Consider the following 23,157-nt stretch of genomic DNA (forward strand, 5'->3'; position numbering starts at 1 on the left):
ATCAAAGCAGCATTGTCTTCAGAGTGCCTTTCTGTGACTCAGTGCCTGGGACTTGATTACCCTGAAGCTCTCCCCATGTGCCCCTGGCACATCCTCCCAGAGCCATGTCTCTGGCTCTCGGGTTCTCTGACTTTATTACCCGCTGTTCTGCCTAGGCCTGAGTGGGTTGAATTTCAGAAGCCTCTAGAGCTGAGAATCTAGGCTTAGGATAAGAATTCTGTTGCACAGGGGTGCTCAGTGTGTGTGAGCTGCAGCCCTTTGCTCTGGGTCATATGGACGGACATGGGCTCCACTGAGGCTGAGCAAACCCAATTTCACAGGAGAGCACTGCCTCTTCTGGGTCAGGGAGGCCATGAAAACACAGACAAGACCCATTCTCCTTTGTGAGATGCGGTGTGAGACATCACCCATCATCACCCATTGTCAGTGTTGGCTCAGTTGGTCAGCTGCTCTCACAGTTTCCGGTGCCCACACTCTAGGTTTGGTTTGCTTGCAGCGTCTGCTTTTCTTTTCGTCGGCTTGTTTTTGCTGGCAGGTGGCTTCCACAGCTGGCTGGCTCTGTGAGTATTGCGTCACCGCTGTGAAGTGTGCGGCCACTTTTGTGTAGGCTCATCCATGGCCACTTGGGTAGCAGCCCCAACAAACCGGTCTTCTCTAGGACTGGCTGTGAGGGACCAGTTGGTAGGCTGCCTCAGAAATCACCCTGCTCACTTCCCCTCTCCTGACGCTCTCCACCTCCATGGTGAATACTAAAACAAGTTGGTAAACCGTGACTTGGGGGGGGGAGCCATCTTGGTTCCCCCACACCAGTGTTTTTAACCCCGCCCCCCACACACCCGAGAAGTAAGTCTACTTTAGAATAAAGTTAGATTTGAGTCTGTGGCATCCAAGAGCATGCTCTGAGCAGTTCATGGCACATTTAATTTAGTTAGCCAGTGGCACTTCCAATCTGCCACTCCCCAGGTGTGTCTGGACACACCTGAATTGCCTGGGCTGGGAATCATGAGCAGAAGATTGTGCAAAAACAGATTGTGAGACATGTGAGAGAGGCCAGCAGCCCTGGAACTCCCAGACAGCCCTTAGGGACACTGCAAGCATATTTCGTTTCCCCCTTCACCTTCTCCTGCTGTAGACATGAGAACTGGAAGACATGGATTACTTGTTCCCTAGGTGCCTGGTGCACAGCAGAAGGAGGCTCTGAACCCGGACACATATTCTTTCTGGGGCGGTTGCCACGCTCGCTGCCAAGTGCCCAGCAACAGAGATAAGGGCTCAATCTTGGGAGGGGGAGATCAGCGCAGGAGGAAGCGGAGCCAGCAAGTGTTTCTCCAGGCCACAGCCTGAACGGAAGTGGGGCAGACCAAAAACAGGAAATGAGGGGGGGGATTCTCTAAGTGGGTCACTGGTTGAACTTGAGACAGTCTGGAGTGACGTCTGGGATTCTTTTCTACCCCCACCCCTGGGTACAGCAGAGCACACTATCAATTCTGTGTTGCTTTTCAGAGTACAGGCTATGTTTCTGAGTGTGCTGAAGGCTCAAGGAAGGCGTTGGGACCACTTCCTAGGCTCCACCTTTGTCGGGGAGAACCTCCTTTGTCTTCTATCAGCTCCCACTTGGGTGGCCCAAAGCTGGCAGTGAGCTCATGGGCAAGTCACTGCTGTCTTTTGCCTACACCCTCATCGTTCCCCACCGTGGGCCATAAATAAGCAAGCTTACAAAAGGAAGTCGTGGGACTGAGGGTATAGCCATAGAGTGCAATCACACACACATACACCAGATCCAGATTCATAAAGTCCTGAAAGCAGGTGCTGCAGACATGGCTCAGTGGTTAGGAGTACGCACCACTCTTGCAGAGGACCCGAGTTTGATTGCCAGCACCCACAAACACCTGTAACTCTGGCTTCATTTGGCTCCTGTCCTCACCTGTACAGACTCTCACAGACGTAGACATCATCTTAAAATAAAAATAAATCTTAAAAAAAAATCTAGAAAGCAGAAAATATACTCCGCTGTCATACATACAGAGTGCTTAATGTTTGGCATTTCTGTATATGTAGAATGCAGAGGGGCTGGGCAATCTAGGAAATCAACAGCCATTTCCCATACTATAGCTTACTGCTGTTGTTTTGTTTAAAGAGTGGCTTCACTGAGATCTGATTCTCCTGCAATAAAACCCTCATATTTTAAGGGCACAGTTCGGTGTGTTTTGATAACTGCACCTGTGTAAGCATTGCCAAGCTAGGGCAAAGGAGTCACAGCCCAGAACCTCCCCACCTGCCGTTCTGGGGAAGCTCTCTGCCCAGCTGTCCCTGAGGGATGAGTTTCACTCCGCAGGTGGTTCACAGAAACACAGCCACACAGAAACACAGCCAAAACTCCTGCTGTCTCTGTCTCTCTTTACTGGTTTTAAAAACTATCTATCTGTAGTTAATTCTTTTGGCTTAAATAATGTGTGTTTGTGTGCACACGTCTGTTTGCTCCAGTACACACTCACACGTAGTTTATACGTTGTTGCATTCTTGGACTTGTTTCCACCTTTGAGAGAGTAAGACTTTGGGATCCTTTGGGGACCCTTGCTTTCCTTTCCCTTGGGTGCAACTTTAAAGAAGAAAGCCGGACCAAGCTAGATTAAGGAAAAGGATTGTTTCAAGATAAACTTTTTATTTGTAGCATTTTATTATGTGAAAAATCACTACTACCCTTTTGTTGTTGGGGTTTTGAGATTGAATCTTGCTCTACAGCCCAGCCTGGTCTATGTAGCCCAGGCTATCCTCACACTTGAAGAGGTCCACCTACCATATGAGTTCTCCAAATGTTAGAATTAGAGGCATGAACCATACTGGGCTCTAATACCTTTGTGAATGATTCGAGAGAGGAAGTTTCTTAAAGTCAGAGCCAGGGGGATTATAGATGTTTATACAAAAGCAAATTCTTACAAGACACCTGAGAAGTTGTGGATGGGGACAGGCCTTCTTAGCCAATGAGGAAGCAGGAAAGGCTAAACTACATGACTACATGAAAATTGTAAAACATCTATAAGATGCCCTGCAGTGGTGGCGCACACCTTTAGTCCCAGCACTCAGGAGGCAGAGACAGGTGGATCTCTGAGTTCAAGACCAACCTGGTCTACAGAGTGAATCAGGGCTACACAGAGGAAACCCTGTTTCTAAAAACCAAAAGAAAATAACAAAAAACCTTCAGTAAGATACCAAAACTATAAAAAAAAAAAAAAGATGGTGTGTGTGTGTGTGTGTATGTGTGACAGATATGATAACAAAGCTTTAAAAGTTAAAAAAAATCTTTTAAGCATCTATGAAAATTAAAGGCAGGTCTCATGGCACATAGCTATAATCTCGGGATTTGGAAGGTAGGGGGATCGCCACCAGGGCCTGCTTGGACTCTACAGTGGGTCCCTGTTTCCAAACAAAACAATATTGATAGGAAAATTGAACCAGGCACGGAAGTGTACACTTCTAATCCCAGCACTTGAGAGAGATGGCGGCAGGAGGACATGAATTCAAAGCCATCCTGTGTTACATTGTAAGACTTCGTCTCCAAATCGACACTCCATCAGAGCAATGACAGGAAATGGAAGAGTAGACAATAATAGACAGCTTGATGATCAATATATAAATTATTGATAGATAAGTAGATAGTAGAAAGATGGATGGTGGGTGATTGATAGACGTATCAATAGAGAGATGGCTGATAGCTAATTGATAAATCATTGATAGACAGGTAAAGATAGATTACTGGTAGGTAGATGATAGATAAGTTGAAGATACATTGGTAAATGGATGATTGACAAGAGATGCCATTCACAGAAAGAGATCCTGAAGTGGAGACCACAGAGATGCAGTTCTCATCCTGTGACTGGGAGGTTAAGCCAAAGGAGAGAGCATCCTTGATAGAGATGCTTCAGGTACCGCAGGAACCGCCCCTTGATGGAGATGCTTCAGGTACCTCAGGAACACCCCCCCCCCAACTCCTCTCGGGGTCTGAGGGCGGAGGCATAGTGGAAGGGCCAGAGCAGTGACTACTCTGGTGTTTTGGGAAGACAATCTTAATATCTTGAAACTTTGAAAATGGTTTTCCTTTGACTTAGCATTTAATTCTTTTTTTTTTCTTTCTTGATGCTGAAGGTAGAACAAGGGCCTCACACGTGCTTAAAGTGTCAGCTTTGTAAAAGAACTCTGCCCCACACCCTAAATTCAAGCGACACAGAAGATAGAGTGTGGGGCATTTCTTTGAAGATACAGTGTCTGTGTTTGTTGAGACCTTGCCAATATGTTTACTTTACATTCTCCAACCTGCTTTCCTTCTCGCCAGCCTTCCTGTTTCTCTTGGGCAGTTTGCTAACACAGATCCCTCTGTCTTGATGCTCTCCGTCAGAATCTGTCCCTCAGGTGTTGACAGACCCTCATATGGCCCTTTTTCTCCCACTTTCAACCCCCGACCCCTGTAGGGCTTGAAGGACTTGGGCCTGCCACCATTTCTCTGTGGACCCCCATGGATCCTGACCATGGAGCCAACTCCATCCAGTACTGCTGGTACAGTCCCTGTGGTGAGGAAGCACCCGGTGTGTAGAGCCAGTTCTCATCGTAGGGAACAAGACCGTTATGTCTGAACAACTTGACTGTGTCTACCCATCTGGGGACCCAGGAAGGCTGCCAGAACCCCACATAGCTGTTGGTTTAAGCTCTTCCACCCACTTCAGGCATTGTGTGACCTCCACTCTCCAGCCAGGGAAAAGAAGTTTCCCTGCTTTCTCTTAAGAGTTGGTTCTAACTGTCGGCCTGGAGACAGCCAACACCTCACACAACCCAGAGGACCATGAGCTGGCTGCTCACGTAGGTGGGCTCTTTTGCCTATTAGCTTTCTTCTCTCTGGCCTAATTCTTCGTCTCTGTTCTCAACTGAACCCAGTTGGCCGCAGACTGGTTCAGACAACCTCCGCCTACACGTTCATAGTCCTCCTCCCTCTGACTTTGGCCTTGGATCCTTTACACTCACTGTCTCCTCCCGCTGGAACACTCTTGTGACGGATGAACCTCAGGCATCAGGATGGAAAACTAGAAAAAAAGAAAATCCCCCACTTCAGTCCTACTGGCTTGTCAAGTGTCGTGGGTGTCTGACGTGCCACTGCGCAAACACAGCTGTCCATCTTCCAAGGATGTGTGTCCCGCACCTTCTCCCATGACACAACCCTGACTTTTGCTTAATAGATACTACATTTTATCCAAAGACGTAACACACACACACCAAGAATAGTGTCCTTTAAAAATGCCAATGGCATTGACAATTTCATGTGTCGGGCCCCTTAGCTCACATCCCCCCAGCGCATGCTCCCCAGTGTAGCTAAGCCATCGACGATGCCCTGGGTCCCTGGCACTTCTCACCGTGGACCGCTCTCACCAAGGTGTTTTCCTTCTACTTTCCCACTTAAGCCGTAGTCTCACTCCTGTCCTTCAGGATTCAAAATGCGCTTTGCCCTCCATGGGGCTTTTCCTCGCTGGCCATTTCTTTTTGTCTCTTGTAATGTGTTCTTCTTATCTCCCTCCTTCTCTGGGGCAGGATCCTTGCCAGGATTTTCTTCTGTGTGTCTCCTGACTCTTCAAGGACTTCCCCCATCCCCTGAGTAGATGCTTACAGGACAGAGTGTGACCAGGCCAAGGACAGCTCAATATCCTTGCTCAGCAGTGGGGTCAGACTTCAGGCCCTCTGTCAGGAGGACTTGGGTCTCCTGGCTCAGGATCGCTCCCCCCCCCCCCCGTACACTCCCATCAGGATCAGAAGTTGCAGTTGGTTAGTGGGTCTCTTGAGGTCATGGAGTGTGAGACACAGGAGGGAGGAAGGGGCTCTGGGGAATTCTTGTTGGGTGACTGCACTCATCTTTTCTTGCCTCTAAAGGAGTGTGGGTTGGAAGCCAGCTGAGGTGTGTGAGGAGGCTGGAGAGTTTGTGCAGACGCCCTACACCATCCTGGCATGCAAGGTACTAGCGTAAAGTGCTGTCCATGAGGTATCAACCTAACAGGGCCGTGCAGACATCACTCATGCCCCTATATGAGCAACAGAAACGATCGATTTACAGAAAGCTGACTGCATGCACATTTCCCCTTAATGCCTGAGTGAGAAATAAGTGGCAATCAGGTCAACCCACGTTGGAAACAGTCTCTCCTTCCAGATCAGTCCAGTGGTCATGAGAGCCCTTTGGACTGCAGGCTTCGCAGCTTCCCAGACAGAGGCTGGAAGACAACATTCAGGCAGTAACCCCTCTCTGCTGGTGTTTCAGTGCCTCTTGAGAGATGACAGGTCTCAGAGGTTCCTGCAATAGGCATAAACTCGTAATCACTCTGACTGGGTTTCCTGGTTAACTTTTGGTAATCTAAAACAGGTCAGCAAGTGGGTGTGGCTGTCCCTGCCTGTAATCCCAGCTCTGAGACTAAGAGGCTCGAATGTGCCAGGCGACCTGGGCCAGCTGTGAGATCCTGTCTCTAGTAAAAATAGCATGCCCCTTAAGGCAAGCATTGTCTAAAAGGGACTAACAGAGGCATCTTTGGCTCTGTGGGCCATCCAGTTACTCAGTCCTGCCTTTTGAGTGTATAATCCACCACGGACACTATGTCAACAAAGGGTCATGGCTATGTGCCAATAAATCTTTATTTACAAAGGCAGATGGCAGCCTGAATTGGGGCAGTGGTTGTTGACTGCCAATCCCTGCTCTAAGCCATTTTTTTTTTTTTTTTTTTTGCAAAGACGGACTAACAGGGTATTGTCTTGTAAAAGTACTAAATCCAGGTGGCTCAAAACAACAAGTCCAACACCTGATGGAAAACTGCTGCTTCCATTTGAGGAGCACATTCTCTTGGCAGCTGTGGCAGGTATTTGCCAAGGGGAAAACCTTTGGTTCAATGTAGACTCAGCCCCTCTGAGAAACAACATCTGCAACTGCAGAACCTCAGGCCCCCTGTGACTTGGATTCTCACCTCCCTGCCAGTTCCGTGCATTGATCAACTGAAGCTGACCATCAAGTTGTAAGTAAACACAGAGCAAGAGTCTGCCCTGATGTGCTGGGATGTTGCAAGAATTTTCATCCTGAAGGGGCACTAAACAATATCACCCCCCTCTTCATAAGGTCCTAATAACAAACCAAAGTCCACACTACTGGAGAACCAATGAGTTTAGTAGGCTTACTTAGAAAGCCTAGGAGAAAGGCTACAGGCAGGAGTGTGGGTGACAACTCCCTCAACCCCAGCCAAAGAAGCCATCCTGGAAGTTCTGCACCTAGCATGGATGATGGCCCCTCCTCCTTCCCCTTGCCTTCCCCAACCTATATACACTCTAGCCCCTCTCTGAGGCCACCCCACCTCCACTCTACCCCCACCAGTTGCAATTAGGGCAAAGTTGTATACAGGTGGCTGGAATCCACAGTGGGCTCCACTGACCCTCCCCTCTCCTTCCTTCTCTGAGAAAATGCTGATATCCACAGGCCTTCGTGGATAGATCCTTGCCAGCAGACACAGCTGACCTCACTATGGTGGCTGTTTTGCTCGGAGGATAGCACTGTACAACACAGGGGCTCCTGGGCAGATAGATGTTTGAGATATATTTTGGGGGTCTCCTGGTTAGGTAGATGGTTTGGGGAGACATGTCCACCCCTGCTTTTTTTCCATGAGTGGTTATGATTCTCCCGCTTCTAGCCACAGTCCTAAAGTGCTTATATCTTAAAGTCTGCAGTGAGTTCCTCAGGTGGCATGGTTGGGAAAGGAGGGCTGGCCTTTTTAGTGAGTTGTGGTGGTCCTTGTTTAAGGCTTTCTGTCCCAAGAGGCCGCCCCTGCCCTGGCCTGTGGCTGCAGGGAGCTGGCTTGTGTTGACATTCTTGTCTGTACACACTGGCATTTCCGATAGTGGTTTCTTCCATTCCAGATTAGAGCTCTGTGGTGTAAAAGGAAACACACCCTTGCCCACCCTCAAACCCCAGGCAGCTGCTTTGAGCCTCTGCCTCTCTGAGCCTCCATAGGTGGGTTTCTTATCTAAAGTCCAAGAAGGAAGACCGAGGAAAGGCACATCCAGTCTATCCGCGGTGTTGATGGTGTCTGTGTTTTCAGAATAGACCATTCCTACTGACCCAGTTCCTAGGCACCGCCTCCCCTCGTTGCGCCATAGAACAGCTTGTAGTTTTAAGCTCCAGACACAAAGCTTTTCAGCTCCGTGTTTGACTCTCTCCTGAGAGCCTCCATCTGTGTACCTACTCAAAGGCTTCAGGCGTGTCTCAGCAGGTGTGGAGCCCACAGCCACCTCAGAGCTCCCCTTTGGTGACCCCTATGTCTGGTTCACACTTGAAGATGCATCAGGATGGAAGAGCCCAGCAGGAAGGGAACAGAAAGATGAACCATTCTCAAAAGAGAACCATTACCCAGAGAATCCCGTCCTACGTGGTATTTCTGCACTCCCAGAGGCCCACGTGCAGAGTTTTAACAAAGGCCAGGTGTTCACACGGTGAATGATACTGAGTGGCCTGTTGCCAGGGAAGTGTGTCTGACTCCTCCTTTTTAATTGCGGGGTATGTTCCGAACCAGTTCTCTTGGGTGCCCTTGTTGCTCAGGTTCCTGTACAGTTGGGGTGCATGCAAGCCAAGGTGCTTGGCGCCACTTCATACCTATTTTCCATGGGGATGTAACCTCAGCTTTTGCATGACCTGTAATCCTCGCTAGTGTGCACTCGGAGAGTGGCTGCCCTGTCCCGTCCCAACCCTTCTTCTCCTGTCACATCAGACCTCAAGGTCTTGGAGAGCCACGTCCAGCAGTTGTGACTGTGATAAACTCGCCTCCATTTCCCCAGGCTGGGATTATAGGTGTATGTCATTTGCCCAGTTTCTAGTCTTGATCTTTATTCCCTGGGTTTTCCAAGTGGCCACCAGAGGCCCAACTGAGTGGCATGCCCCCATCATCTTGACCCTTGTCCGATATGTGCAGGCTTACATGTGTATGCGCCTGAGTCACTGGTGAACTTTTCTACCCTGGAGGCATGTGGGAAACTGATGGGCATCCCAGAGGTCACAATTCACACACACACACACACACACACACACACACAGAGCAAAAACCAGCAAGTGCTAGAAGCTGATGTCTGTCTACCCCACGAGGCTATTCGATGACTGCAAATACCGCAGCAGGCTGTGGAGAAGGTGCTGGCAAACTCAACCTGATGACAGGGACCAGCAGGCCAGCTCCACCTGCCAAGTACAGCTGATTTTTTCTGGAATGTCATCACATTGTTGCAGAGTGACCTGCAAACTCACATGAGTTGCCCTGGCGTGAACAGAAGGGCAGGAGAATTTGTCTGTTGTCAGCAAAAGTGTTTTAGAGTTTTAGCCGAGATTCACTTACAGATTTTTTCAGTCCAAGTTTGGGAAGGCTTATCGAATAAGAGCAGTGTTGAATTTATAACACTGTCCTATTTGAGACAGTACTGTTTTCTTTTCTTTTTTTTTTTAATGTGGATTGGTTTTTGTTGTTTGTTTGTTTGTTTATTGTTTTTCCAAGACTAGGTTTCTCTGTGTACCCCTGGCTGTCCTAGAACTGACTATGCAGACCAGGCTGGCCTTGAACTCAGATCTGTCTGCCTCTGCCCTGCCCTGCCACCAACCCTGAGTGCTGGGATCAAAGCCAGATTTAATGTCAGGAGATGAATAGTGAATGGCCAGGTACCTTCAGGTTTAGCTCTGCTGGCTAGGAATGAGTAAAGGCCCCAGCTGGCGTCCCAGGCAGCGGCTCCATCATGGTGAAGAACCAGGCAGGAAAGAGACAGAGGAGTTCTGTGATTGGGGAAGGCACTTCTGACATCTCTGATCTGAACTCCAAAAATTTGAAAACCATTTAAAACACAGACTTATAAGATGTTCCAGAGCAGGTGAGATGAACCTGCCCTGATGTGTTATCTAAACGAGTACCTTCACAGGCAGAAGTACGTCCTTTCAAATCAGACAGAGACCAGATCTCGTAGCCATTTGCTGTTCTTTCTAACTGGAGTAGTGTTTTTGAAAACAAAGTCTCTGAGCACGTGTGCATGGATGTTTAGATGCGTGAGTATGTCTGTGTGCATGTGTGTGAGGTTACATGTGCAAGTGTAGAGGTCAGAGGTTAACATCACGGATCTTCCTTGTTCACTCTCCACCTTTATTTTTTTTTGTTTTTTTTCATCTTTATTTTAATTAAAATTTTTTACATTTATTTTATGCTCATTAGTGCTTTGACTGCATGTATGTATGTGTACCATGTGTTCCTGGTGCCTACAGACGCCAGAAAAGGTGTTGGATCTCCTGGAACTGGAGTTACAAATAGCCGTGAGCTGCTGCCATGTGGTTGCTAGGAATTGAACTCAGGACCTCTGGAAGAGCAGTCAGAGCTCTTAACCACTGAGCCATCTCGTCAGCCCCCCGCCCCAATTTTTTTTTTTTTTTTGAGACAGGCTCTCTTCCTGGGACCTGGGACTAGACTGGCTGGCCAGTGAACCCCTGGGGGGTCTGTCTTCTGGTCTCTACCCCCCCCCAAGCCCAGGGATCACAAACATGCACCACACTAACTAGCTTTCTAAGTAGGTGCTGGGGATCGAACTTGAGCCCCTATACTTGTTCAGCAAGCATTTTACTCACTAACCATCTCCTCAGACCCTGAGAAGACAGTCTTCCTCATTCTCCTTGTGATTTGTTTCGCAATTCTTGCCACTGCTGTGGTGGGCTGACGGAGAAGTTGGAATGGCGAGGAGGGGGACTCATGAAACAAGGGTGTCAGGAAGGGGCCCCTGGGAGGCGGTTGCCAAAGCTCACTTGGCCTGTGCAGTGCAGGTGGTACGGAACAGGGGATATTCTAACCTCTGGATTCTGAAGGAAAAGGGTAGATTTCTCAGGGGGCAGAAACTCACCCTGGCTTGAAGGAGAGAGTGACTTCTTAGTGCTCGTGTCACCGGCAAGGAGGTGACACTCCGAGGTGGACCTCACTGCTCCAACTAGACCCACTGGTCAAGTATGTAGCATGATTTCTAAACCATTGCTGGCAGTAAGGAGTCCAAGGCTGGACCCACGAGGACCTATCATGTGGCAGGCTGATAGGACACATCCAGAGTCCCTAATGGAGTAGGCAAGGACACTTGTGAGGGCTTGCCTCATCTGCAAAGTGTCTGGGCCCCGGGGTTAGAGTGAAATGGCCCTGTACCCACAACAGGTTGGAGCCCCACTTTTATGTACTCAGGACTCTAGCACCATAAACAGGGCCACTTCTCAGAACGGTAGGGACACCAGGAGCAGCACTCTGTGTCCCCATATCAGGTGTGTGACTGACAGTGAGTGGCAGGCGAGGCTGGGCACTGTGGTCCCTGGGAGGGGACAAGTAGGACCTGCACAGTGGGGGTGTGGGTTTGGTCCCTAGGACTGTGGGCCACAGCATCTGTCATTCAGTGAGCATCTTGAACACTCACTGCTTCTGCTCTAAGGCTTGCCTGCCATCTGACTGTGGGGTCCTGGAAAGGAGGTAAATATCCTCTGTGATGATCCAGGACATTTGGCTCGGAGTCACAGCCAGCTATTATTTTATTAGAGGGAAGGAGGCTCATCTAATAACTGTCAGCCACTGCTTTTCTGTGATCAGGAACAGGATCCACAAGACCCTGGAGTAACACCCACCACTCATGGCAGAAGCTGCCCAGCAAGCTCTGAGTGTGGACCAGGGAGGCATGAGAAAACTGGCTGCTCTGGGCACATCCCAGATGCTGCAGAGACAGCACAGGACACAGCAAGACAGGACACCATTCTTGGACCAGATGAGCTATGCCTAGCCCTGGCTTTCTTGCTCCTTTCCCTTCAGAGCAGAAAGATCCCTGTGGGGCAGCCTGTTGCCAGTCTCACCATCACACAGGCCTGGGGCCTGCCTGGTCTGGGAAAACTGCATTTTTCATCTCGAGTCTCTGTGAACCTTCTAACCTTGCTGGCAGTGTATGAGGACATATATACCAAAGAAATATTAGCATTCTATAGGAACAGAAAGGGCCTAGAATTCCCGCCTCTTGGCCAGCTGTTTGCCAGGGTCCCCCGCCTGTTGTCAGTTGCTATGGTTGATGTCATTAAGTGTCCACGTGGCCATCCTGGTGTGTGGACATCTCCCTGTACAATCTAGACTCCGTAGCAGAGAACTTTTTGAGGGGCATTCCACCCCAAGAGGACCAGCTGCCGGCTCCTCCAATGCCTCTGTGTCACGCAGTTGTCCCCACTGATCTCTGTAACTGACTGTCTCAGCTTCCTGCGACAACGCATTGGATGTGGAGGTGGCCTTGTCTGATGTGCAGGGATGCAGGCCTGTAGGAAGCACAGCCCCACCAATGATAGCTTAGGTTTCTGATAGATCATTTTTATCAAACTGTCCTTTTGTGTTGACAGAGCCTCATTCCTTACCTTCCCTTAGCTCCGCCCAGTCCCTAGCTGGGTGATGCTACTATCTCCTACACTCTCCATAACAGTCCCATCCTTGAGCTCTTGCATCCCTGACTCCTTGTCCCTTGATGCTTCTTGGTCTACCCTCTTCCTTCCGTTGCTCTCTCCAAAGCTCCCGAACCACTAGACAGATCACAAGATCTCCCCAGCCCCTCCCTGCCAGGCCTGAGTCCCTCCTGACAGCTCACGTGACTTACCCTAGTTCTCTGTTTTTCCGACTCCCAATTCACCCCCGGGTTACACTCGTGGAGATCTGAGCACTGCCGGTTTTAGAGCTTTGTTCCCACCATGGGACAGTGCCAGTGTCACGTGAGCTATGGCGTGGCTTGTGTGCCCCAGCAGCTGTGGAATGTACGTGGGCCGCATGGCTTTGTGGGGGTCCCTGGTGCAGCATGGCCTTTGGGGCTGGCCAGCAGAGCATGTGACACATTAGGACACTGTTCTCTTCTTCCTTGGGCTGAGTCTTCCTCTGAATCTGTAAGATGAAGCGTGATCCACGGGCACGCTTTTAAGAGAGTTGTCCATCGGCCACTGGCACACTTTAGTTATTATGTGATGTAATACACAGCTTTGCCTCTTAGTCCTCTGACTATCAGAGGCTTAGCTCATTCCGCTCCTGTGCTTAGCAGCTGTGACTTCTGTCACCTGATTCTTAGGGACAGTCACAGTTATGAACAGAGGCACTGGGAGATGCTTGAAGTCTGCTCTCAGTGGTCCTGGACTCAAAGCATGGGTCGCTTTTATCAAAGGGTCACTGCCTGAGGTCTGTTCTGTCCCTACCCCTGGGTACCTGCTGTGAGCACGGCAAGTGATGTGCCTCTGTCACCTCTTAGTGTTGCAGGAAGGAGGAAGTTAGAGGTCAGGTGGGTACAGGGAGTTGAGTGCAGGGTCATAAGTGGTGCAGGATTTGGAAGGGGGCTCCTCGAAGGCCAGGTCAACAACCCCCTCCCCGAAATGGGGAAGGTGGATAAGTTACAGAAGGGGAGGGGCCATGTCGGAGAACTGGCTGCTGGTGGTGAAGCTACTTGCTGTGTATGTCTGCCTGTGAAGAAGTAATAAGGATCTCTCTCTCTCTCTCTCTCTCTCTCTCTCTCTCTCTCTCTCTCTCTCTCTCTCTCTGTGTGTGTGTGTGTGTGTGTGTGTGTGTGTGTGTGTAGGGAGGACCAGGGAGGGGAGAATTAGAAGGAGGTAAAAACTGAATTTTGGAGGCACAACGGTGTAAAAATGGGAATCCCAGGAGACATCCATCCGAGGAATCCGGAGGGTGGCCCCAGACCCAGGGTGGGCACAGGATCCACACGGCAACAGGCTTGAGTCTGCTCAGTTCAGCCCCTCCCCAGTGCGTGTGCTTCCGGGGATCCTAGGGGCACGACTACAATCCTTTCATGGCTCAGATCGACCCTTCCCAGGTTCTGATGACCCAATTTCAATGGCAACAAACCACGGCAGGGTCTGGTAATCTGGCTGCTGGCAGAGACGCAAGATTTTTAGCTAGACTGCAGGGTTGAGAGGCAACCTAGGAAGCCAGCTGGTAGCAATGGTCATCTGTACAAAAATACAAGGTGACTCATAAAGAAGCCCTCAGAGTCCAGCCTGTGTTCAAAGAGGATGCTGCTGTCTGTAATCTTCTCTGCCCGCCTGACCGCATAGCCTCAGCCCAGAGCTTCTGTCAGAACCTGTTATTTCCCACGGCTGCGTGCCCAGCCTAGAACTTCCTTTTGATCCAAGTCAAGTAATTGCAGCATGTGTCAAGCAAGTTAAAACCAGTCTGCCTCTCTCTGGGCTACTGGGTCAGAGATTATTAGGCACCAGGCATGATGCAGCGCACCCATAATCCTAGCACTCGGGAGGCTGAGGCAGGAGGATTGGGAGTCCATGGCTAACCTGGGATACCTAGTAAGACCTTACTCAACTCAAAGCAACAGAATCAAACCAAAAGATTGCCTGGAGCTGTAATCCTCTAGGCCAGTGGTTCTCAATCTTCCTAATGCTACGGCCCCTTAATACAGTTCCTCGTATTGTGGTTCCCTCCCCCATCATAAAATTCTTCCAATGCTACTCCATAACTGTAATGTTGCTACTGTTAAGAATCATAATGTAAATATCCAATATCTGAGATGCAACCCAAAGAAGTCTTGATCCACAGATTAAGAAAACGCTACTCTGGGCCCAAGTTTTCCCATCTTCCTGCATCCAATCAGAGACAGCCTCTCTGGAACCCTTCTCCACAGGCTGGACCCTGACTCTCACATACTTTGTGGCCCTGGAATCCTGTATTATGTGTCTTCCATTTCTCTTGGATTTCTGAGAAATCCGCTTTCAGCCTCAGAACAGAGAACATGTCCAGAACAGGTCTCACATAGTACAATAGCTGGCTCAGAAATCGGCACTTGTGGCCAAAATGACTGAACAGACCATGTAAGGGTCACAGCTTGAGTCTGCCCTCCGAGAACACCAAGCTGCCTCTTGTTCTGAGTGGCATGACCTCTAACCTTCCTGCTTGCCTTCCTTCCTAAAAAAAAAAAAAAAAAAAAAAAAAAAAAAAATTACAGTTTCTTTATTGGGAGAGGGTGCGTGCCAGGGTGTGGTCAGGGAAGTTAGAGGACAACCTATAGAAGCTGGTTTTCTCCTTCCACCCTGCATATCCCAGGATTCCACGCAGGTCATCAAGCTTGGTGGCAGGCACTTTTACCCGCGGAGCCATCTTGTCAGCCCTAGCCTTCCTTTCTGTTTGGGGTATCTAATGAGGGTAGGAATGAGTATCCACAGTCTTTGCAGCTGGGGGCCTCCGTTTGTGGAGCTCTAATGGATCCTTGGATCTAAGTGTGGTGTCTTTGTAGATGCCTGCTCAGTACCAGTGTCAGAGATCATCGCTGTTGAGGAAAAAGAAGTCCACGAGAAACAGTCCTCCAGTGGCCGATGGCATAAAATGGAAAATCCGTTCGCATTCACAGGTGAGGGAGCCTCAGCGTTTGTCAACCCCGCCAAACCCTCCCCCGTCCCTCCACCGCCCCCCCCCACTCCAGTTAGCTCCATGAAGACCGCGGAGAAGGGTCCGTATTAAAGCCAGTGATTGGCTCTTTATAGACTCTTTCTGATAGCAGTTATTCAACGTCTGCTTTTTGGGCTGGAGAAACGTAAGTGTAAAGTGCTCTCCGTGTCTCCATGTGTTGCTAAAATTCTCCCTCCTCCTAACATCCCAAGGACAAACCCAGGCAACTCAGCACCAAAGTTTGCCTTCGGGGAAACCGATGGGCTTACTGGTCTTTCTTACAGAGCCTAGATGAGGAGTTACTTAGAAGGGTGTGGGTGCCCCTTCTCCAATAGGCTGTGCCTGGAAAGCCTCACCCAACAGGGATCAGGGTTTCCCACATAGCCTGAGCTCTGCTTTGGTCTCTCCAGCCTCTGTAAATTCTGGCCTCGCCCCCTGACCACGTGTATCACTGCCAGATTTCAAGCTAGTATCTCTTTCCCTCATCTGAGACCTCTACAAACGGGGTATAAACTGTCAACTAGGCCCACTGGGGTGATCTTTTGAAAGGGAGCGCAGCTGAACTCCTCAAGGTGGTGGTTCGGCCATCCAGGCATTCCTGCAGTGAGCTGAGGGGTAGAGACAAGAGTCTCATGGGGCTAGCTCAGCCCTGAGGTCTCCCTTCCGCAGCTGTAGTCGCTGCTAACCAGTGTTGGTTATCTGTGCAGTCCACCGTGTGAAGCGAGTACGACACCACCGCTGGAAGTGGGCACGGGTGACCTTCTGGAGCGCCGACGAGCAGCTGTGTCACCTGTGGCTGCAGACCCTTCGTGAGCTGCTGGAGAGCCTGAGTACGTGGGCGAGCTTTCGGATTTGTTGCCAGGCAGCACAGGTGGACGTGATGGATCCCTTTGCTTTGTTTTTATGTTTCCTACTTAAGAGGGTCACAGTGGAAGGGCAGAACTGTGTAGACTCTGCAGCTGCAGTACTGGCCCAGCCCCTGCTTATGAGTAGCGAGGCTGGAGCAAAGCCTCATTATCTTTCTCTGTAAGCGGGGTGGGTACCGGTATTTTCCAGGTGTAAATGAGGACTGGACAGAATGTGGGAGAACAACCTCTTACTTTCTGGGAGTGTGGTCTCTGAAGTGTCGTAGAGCCCGTGCTCGATTAATGCGTGCTGAGGGACCAGTTCTTGTCACTTTAAACATGGCAGCCTGTTCTTTTTGCACCTGTAACACTGGGTCATGTTATAATTTTATGTACGGAGGCAACAGCTATTCTATAGACTTGGATAACAGCTACTGACCAGGTTAGCTTTTTACCTTTTGTGGTGTTGCGGGAAATATTAAAAAAAGACACCAATTTCCCACGCTACTCACTGCCCCAGTGGTCTCACCACCTCTGCCTTTGGGCTAGCCCCTGACAGCAGTGCTCCCAGCTCCCAGAGCCACATATCTCAACCATCTACCCCCTGTGGCTAGTTGTCACAAATCCCCTTAACCCAGTAAATCAAAACTCTAGAAGCTTATAATCAGTCAGATTGATATATCAATTAATTCTCAATTCACAAGATGTCCACACAATAATTTCAGAGCCAATTGATAATGATACAAGCTGACCACCTAGATTAGACAAGTTATCCCAATTATTCTATTCTCTTATAATATTCATCGCTACCTGTGGCTACTTAAAGCCACACGGAATCTGGATCTTCCTGTTCTTCCTCCATCTTCCTTCCCCCCCCCCCCGACCCCGTCCTTTCTCTATGTCTCTGAAACTTTTAACTCCATCTCTCTTTTCCATGCCCAATCACAGGCTTCTTTTTGTATTAATATTTAAATTAATTGAGGGAAAATTCTGCTACATTGGTGGAATTAAACTACTATGTGGTTTTTTTGGTTTTGTTTTTTTGTTTTTGTTTTTTTTTTTTTGGAAACAGGGTTTCTCTGGCTGTCCTGGAACTCACTCTGTAGACCAAGGTGGCCTAGAACTCACAAAGATCCGCCTGCCTCTGCCTCCCAAGTGCTGAGATTAAAGGTTCATGCCACCACTACCCAGCTGATACATGAGTTTTAAAAAGTAAATTGTAGGGCCATTGAGATGGCTGAGTGGGTAAAAACACTTGCCACCAACACAGAGGACAGGAGTTCAAGCCCCAAGACCCCTATGTGGTGGAGGGGAGAACCAAGTCCTTCAAGCTGTGCTCTGAGTCCCACACATCCTGCATTGCACTGGAGTATGTGGGCTAGGCATACATGTGCAACCACATGCCTTTCCACACTAAACAAAGGAATAAAAATGAAACAAAAACAAATTAAAAGTAGGTTATAGAAGACCAGCATAATAGTACATACCTGTGATCCCAGTGCTTGGGAGGGAGGGAGGGAGGGAGGGAGGGAGGGAGGGAGGGAGGGAGGGAGGACATTTCAAGTTCCAGGCTGGCCTGCGCTGCATAGTGAGACTGTCTCGAAGCCTTGGGGGACAGGACAAGAGGAAAAGGGAGGCAGCCACTGACAAGTTCACTTCCATCTCCAGAACCCATATGCCAGAAAGAGACAACCAATTTCTTTAAGTTGTGTTCTCACCTCCACACATATAATATATAGTATATAGTATATAGTATATAGTATATAGTATATAGTATATAGTATATAGTATATAGTATATAGTATATAATACAATATACAATATGTAATATATAATATATAGTATGTAATATGTAATATATAGTATGTAATATGTAATACAATATACAGTATATAATATATAATATGGGGTGGGAAGGGGAGACAGAGGAAGCAGGAGGGAGGGCAGGGAGAGAGAGAGAAAGAGAGAAACTGGGTTGTAAGGTATTTGAAACAGCTGAACTGCAGGTCTCCTCATGAAACACTTCGCTCCATCGCCCTAAGGTGGTTAGAACTGGTTTTCTAAATTCTGTTTTGGCCTGGGACTGGCTTCTCCACTGCTACCTTCTAAGATCACCCTGAGTTTCTAGACCTTCTGTTGCTAGCTCTGTCCCTTGGCTACTACTTTCTGTGCTGCCCCAGTTTCTCCTGCTTCTGATCTCCAGACTCTTCCTTCTTCTCTCTACTCCCCTACTCCTGCTCACTGCTGCCCCTCCCCACCTCCAGTCTAGTTTCCATGAGTTTCAGTCAGGCTTGAGCCTATAGGCTCTGACACCCCTGGAATACTGGGGTTCTGGTTGGCTTTTTGTGTTTGATTATTTTTGAGTCAGGGTTTCTCTGTGTATCTCTGCTTGTCCTGGAACTCGCTCTATAAACCAGGCTGGCCTTAAACTTACAGAGATCCTGCTTGACTCTGCCTCCCAAGTGCTGGGATTAAAGGTGTATGCTATTGCCACTATTGCCGCCGCCACCACTGCCACCACCACCACCTGGCCCACTGAAAGTTTTATTATTTCTCTGTAGCTCACAGAAAACTAAACCCACAGGCATAAAGCAGCACATGATTCTTCTCTTAGCTGTTCTATTTTTAGCTTCTAATTCTATTATCGCTGTGTGTGTGTGTGTGTGTGCCTGTCTGTCTGTCTGTCTGTCATTCTGTCTGTATGCGTGTGTGCACATGCCAGTCCAGAGGCCAGAGGGTAACCTCAGATATCATTCCTCCAGAGTCTTCCAACTTTTATTTGAGACAGCGTCTCTCACTGGCCTGACACTCACCAAACTGTCTAGGCTGGCTGGCCCCAGGGGATCCACTTATCTCCACCGCCTCAGCGTTGGGATCAAAGTCACAGGCGTGTGTACCAACACCTAGCTCTTGGGAAATTATGAGCATAGACCCTGGTGATTGAACTGGCCCTGGTGCTTGCTTTGAAAGCACGTTATCGAACGCACCACCACCCCAGCCCCATTTAACATATTTTTACATTCTTTTTCATATGTAGTCACTTTATTTTGTGGGTCTGAATGTTCCATCTGCTGGTATGCGTGTAGATAGGCATGAAGGTCAGAAGAAGGCATCAGCCCTGCCCAGGAATTGGGATTATGGGTGCTTGTGAGATATGGGTGCTAGGGATTAAGCCCAGGTCCTCTGTGTAAACAGCAAGTGCTCTAAACCAGCCAGCCACTTACCCTAGAGCCACCAAGATAGCTCTCTTACCCTAGAGAGGTTTTTTAAATGTATTTTCTAAAGTCTTTATTTTATTTTACGTGTATGAGTGTTTTGACTCCATGTATGTGTGCACATCATTTGTGTGCAGTACCCATAGTGGCCAGCAGAGGGAGCAACAGAAGGCTGCGAGCCCCTTGTGTGGGTGCTGGGAACCGAACCCAAGTCCTCCGCAAGAACAGCAAGAGCTCTTAACTGTGAGCCACCTCCCCAGCCCTGCTTTAGGGTTTTAATGTTTTTATTGAAACAGACAGAGAAGTGCTTGTGTTCTAAGTGTGTGGGTTTCCACACTGAGCATTCTGTAATAGCATGGCAGGGCACTCAGGGAGTCCCCAGGCCCCCACTCCTTCCCAGATGGAAGGTCTAGACAACCAGACCTATTTTTATGCTTCATAGATTCATACGGGTCAGCATCAGCGCTTTCATACCTGACATTGAGAACATTGTGACTATAAAACTTGTCCCATTTGTGTGTGGCTGTGGGTGTTCATCCCTGTGGCTGCTCAGTACCCTTAGCCTGGTAGCAGTCACTCCAGCTGAGACTCATCTGCATGGCTTCCGTGTGGGCCTGTGGCATTTCTCCAGGGTGTGCTGAGGACTGGACTGTGGACGCTGGCAGATGATCTTCAAGGGTCCCACTGCACGCACCCACCACTGAGTCCCTTCCACTGACCCCACAGCTCGAGTGTCAGGGTTAGTTGCTTTATATTATGCTATTGATCTAGATTTCTCTGATGCTTGAGACATACGTTCATATGTTCTCACAGGCCAGTTGTGTGTTCTCTGGTGACAGGTCTCACTATCTATTTCAAGTTCAAGGCTTCAAACTCATGACCCCCCTGCCTCAGCCTCTGAAGTCTAGGATTATAGGAATGACGCAGCATACCTAACCCACGTTTTGCTTGCCTGCTTGCCTGCTTGCTTGCTTGTAGACATTTACTGGAAGTCCATGATTCTCCTTGACAGATCTGCTTATTGGTTCTAAGGCTTGCATGATGGGTCACCTCCTTTTTTTGTTCCTTCCTGTAAGTGCTGCCCAGGCTGGGCCCCCAGTGCAGTGTGACAGCAACACGGTTGTCTCAGTCCTGACTTGGGGGAAGTGCCACAGGGAATGCAAGGGACCTCACAATCCTGGAATTGTCTTCTAAGAACCCTAATCATCTCAGAAGGGAGTTGGGGGCCGTGGTCACAGGTGTTGGATTTAAGGACTGTTCCCACTAAGATCTGGTTGTTACTGCTCTGCCCAGAGTGGCCATCCTGCCCATGACCTTTGTCCCTTTCTGTATCACTGCTTCTGACTTCCTGAAACCTCACTTAGGAGTTTCTCACCTAGGTTCAGGGAAAAGTACACCTGTGACTTCCTTTCTGTGACATCCCTGTCTGGTTTTGCCTTGGAGGTCACAGTGACTTCTTATGAATCACTCAGAAATGCTTTTTTATCCTGCCTTTTGGAAAAGGTCACATACAGTGGAGACTGGATTTCTTTTATCTTCTTTCGTTTTCATTCCTTCCTTTCTTTTTTTTTTCCTTTTTTCTCTTTGTTGTTGTTGTTTTGTGATAGGGTTTCTCTTTGTAGTTCTAGCTGTCCTGGAAGTCACTACATAGACCAATCTAGCCTGGAACTCACAGAGATCTGCCTGCCTCCTTCTCCCAAGTGCTGGGATGAAAGGCATGTACCACTATTGCCCAGTGTCCCCCTGGCTTATCTGTAGGTACAGAGGATCTGAACTCAGATCCTCCTGTGTGCACAGCGAACACTTTATCGAGCCATCCCTTGGCCTTGTACCTTGGTTTTCTGATACAACTAGAAACGATAAAATATGAGACAGACATAGTGTCTCTTCTTCATTTTATATTTGTTTGCTTTCACTTGTTTATTTTGAGAGTAGGTCTAATGGACCCCAGGCCGGCCTCAGATTTTCTGTGTAGCCAAAGCTGGCCTTGAACTCTTGACCTTCCTGCTCCTAGCTCCCAAGTATTGAAATTAGAGGTGTGTACCATCACGCCTGGCAGAGTTTGAAACCTGCATATCCCCCGAAATTCCCTCAAGGTCTGACCTGCCTGCCTGCCTTGCTTCTTTATTTCCTTTCTTCCTTCCTTCCCTCCCCTTTTTCTTCCCTCCCTTTCCTTTTTTTCTTTCTCGATTCCCTCCCTACCTCTCTCAGACTTTGACCTTTTTTGTAAAGCTCTCTTCATGCTCCTCAAGCACCCTGTCTAGTGCTCCACTCCCAACACACTGTACTTCCGTTTCCTCTAGTTAGAAGAGCACCTCCCAGCTGGCTTTGCTTTCTTCACTAGAGTCTAGTGCAAATGGAGTCACATGGATGAGCTGTCTTGTACACCCCCGTGGTATACAACCACGGTGCTTCTGACACCTGTCTGCTTGGTGGCGCCCTACCTCTAGATACCTCACAGCCATTCGCCCATCCTCTGGAGGGGACCTTCCTGATGTGCAAAGCCCTGCCCTCACCTCAACAGATGGTCCCTTTTCTCCTTCGATAGCCAAGAACGATTTGTCAAAAACTTATCAGCTCTTTACAGGCAGCAGCGCACTAACTGAGTTGGAATTGATTGCACCCATTGTGACTGACCGGTATATGGATGCTTGCTTGTTTTGCAGCTTCAAGACCAAAGCACTTGCTGGTATTTATCAACCCTTTCGGAGGGAAAGGTCGGGGCAAGCGCATCTATGAGAAGAAAGTGGCGCCTCTGTTCACCTTGGCTTCCATCACAACCGAGATCATCAGTAAGTGTGTCAGGCACCAGGCAAGTGTGCAGGGGCCGCTTGAGAGGGACTCTCATGCCACCCCTGGAGGAGGCTTTATCCTAGAGCAGCGGCTCTCAGCCTTCCTAATGCTGCGAGCCTTTAATACAGCTCCCGATAGTGTGGTGACCCTCCCACCCCCGACCACAGAAGAGTTTTCATTGCTACTTCGTAACTTTAATTTCGCTACTGTTATGAATCATAATGTAAATCTCTGATAGGTGACATCAGTGGGGGGTCATGACCCCCAGCTTGAGAACCACTGTCCTAGATGGTCATTTCGAGCTCAATCGGAATTTTTGTACACTTGGTTGGAAGAAGGCAAAAGAAATGACGTACTGGGGGGAGGGGTTTGTGAAGGTGGTACTGGGAGGAGGGGGCTGGGATCAGAATGTAAAGTGAATAAGTAAATAAAATAATGGGAAAGAAGCTAACGTACCCAGTGTACTTTGCCTATAAAGTACTCACAGGAACAATGAAGAGATAAAAAGAAAAAATGGGACAGAGTTCTCAGACAGGAAGTCCTTGCAGGAAAAGATACAGCAGTGGATGTCTCAGAATGTCACCGCATAGGTCATTTTTGTAACCCCACGTCACAGCACTCTGCCATCAGTGGGATGCTGGTTTCAGAGCGGGGAGACAGACACAGTCCACTGCTCCTGCAGGCCTTTGGGGACTTGGTGTTACTCTGTTAGGTAAGACATTTAGTGCAGCTGGGCATGGCTGTAACCCCAGCATTCGGGAGGCTGAAGCAGGAGGATAGGGCTTGGAGGCCAGCCTGGTTACACCAAGACTGGGCACTCAGGTATCC

General features: G+C 48.9%; 1 protein-coding gene across 1 annotated transcript in view; it reads left to right on the top strand.

The window, feature by feature from the left end:
* Positions 1-23,157, top strand: part of Cerk (ceramide kinase) — a 43,651-nt gene that overhangs the window by 2,682 nt on the left and 17,812 nt on the right. Inside the window, exons 2-4 of the mRNA XM_028753702.1 lie at positions 15,325-15,438; positions 16,184-16,306; positions 22,203-22,328. Coding sequence (XP_028609535.1) covers positions 15,325-15,438; positions 16,184-16,306; positions 22,203-22,328 — 363 coding nt within the window. The remainder of the gene's footprint in view (positions 1-15,324; positions 15,439-16,183; positions 16,307-22,202; positions 22,329-23,157) is intronic.

This window comes from Grammomys surdaster, unplaced genomic scaffold, assembly GCF_004785775.1.
Source record: "Grammomys surdaster isolate TR1022 unplaced genomic scaffold, NIH_TR_1.0 125953, whole genome shotgun sequence".
Taxonomy (NCBI): domain Eukaryota; kingdom Metazoa; phylum Chordata; class Mammalia; order Rodentia; family Muridae; genus Grammomys; species Grammomys surdaster.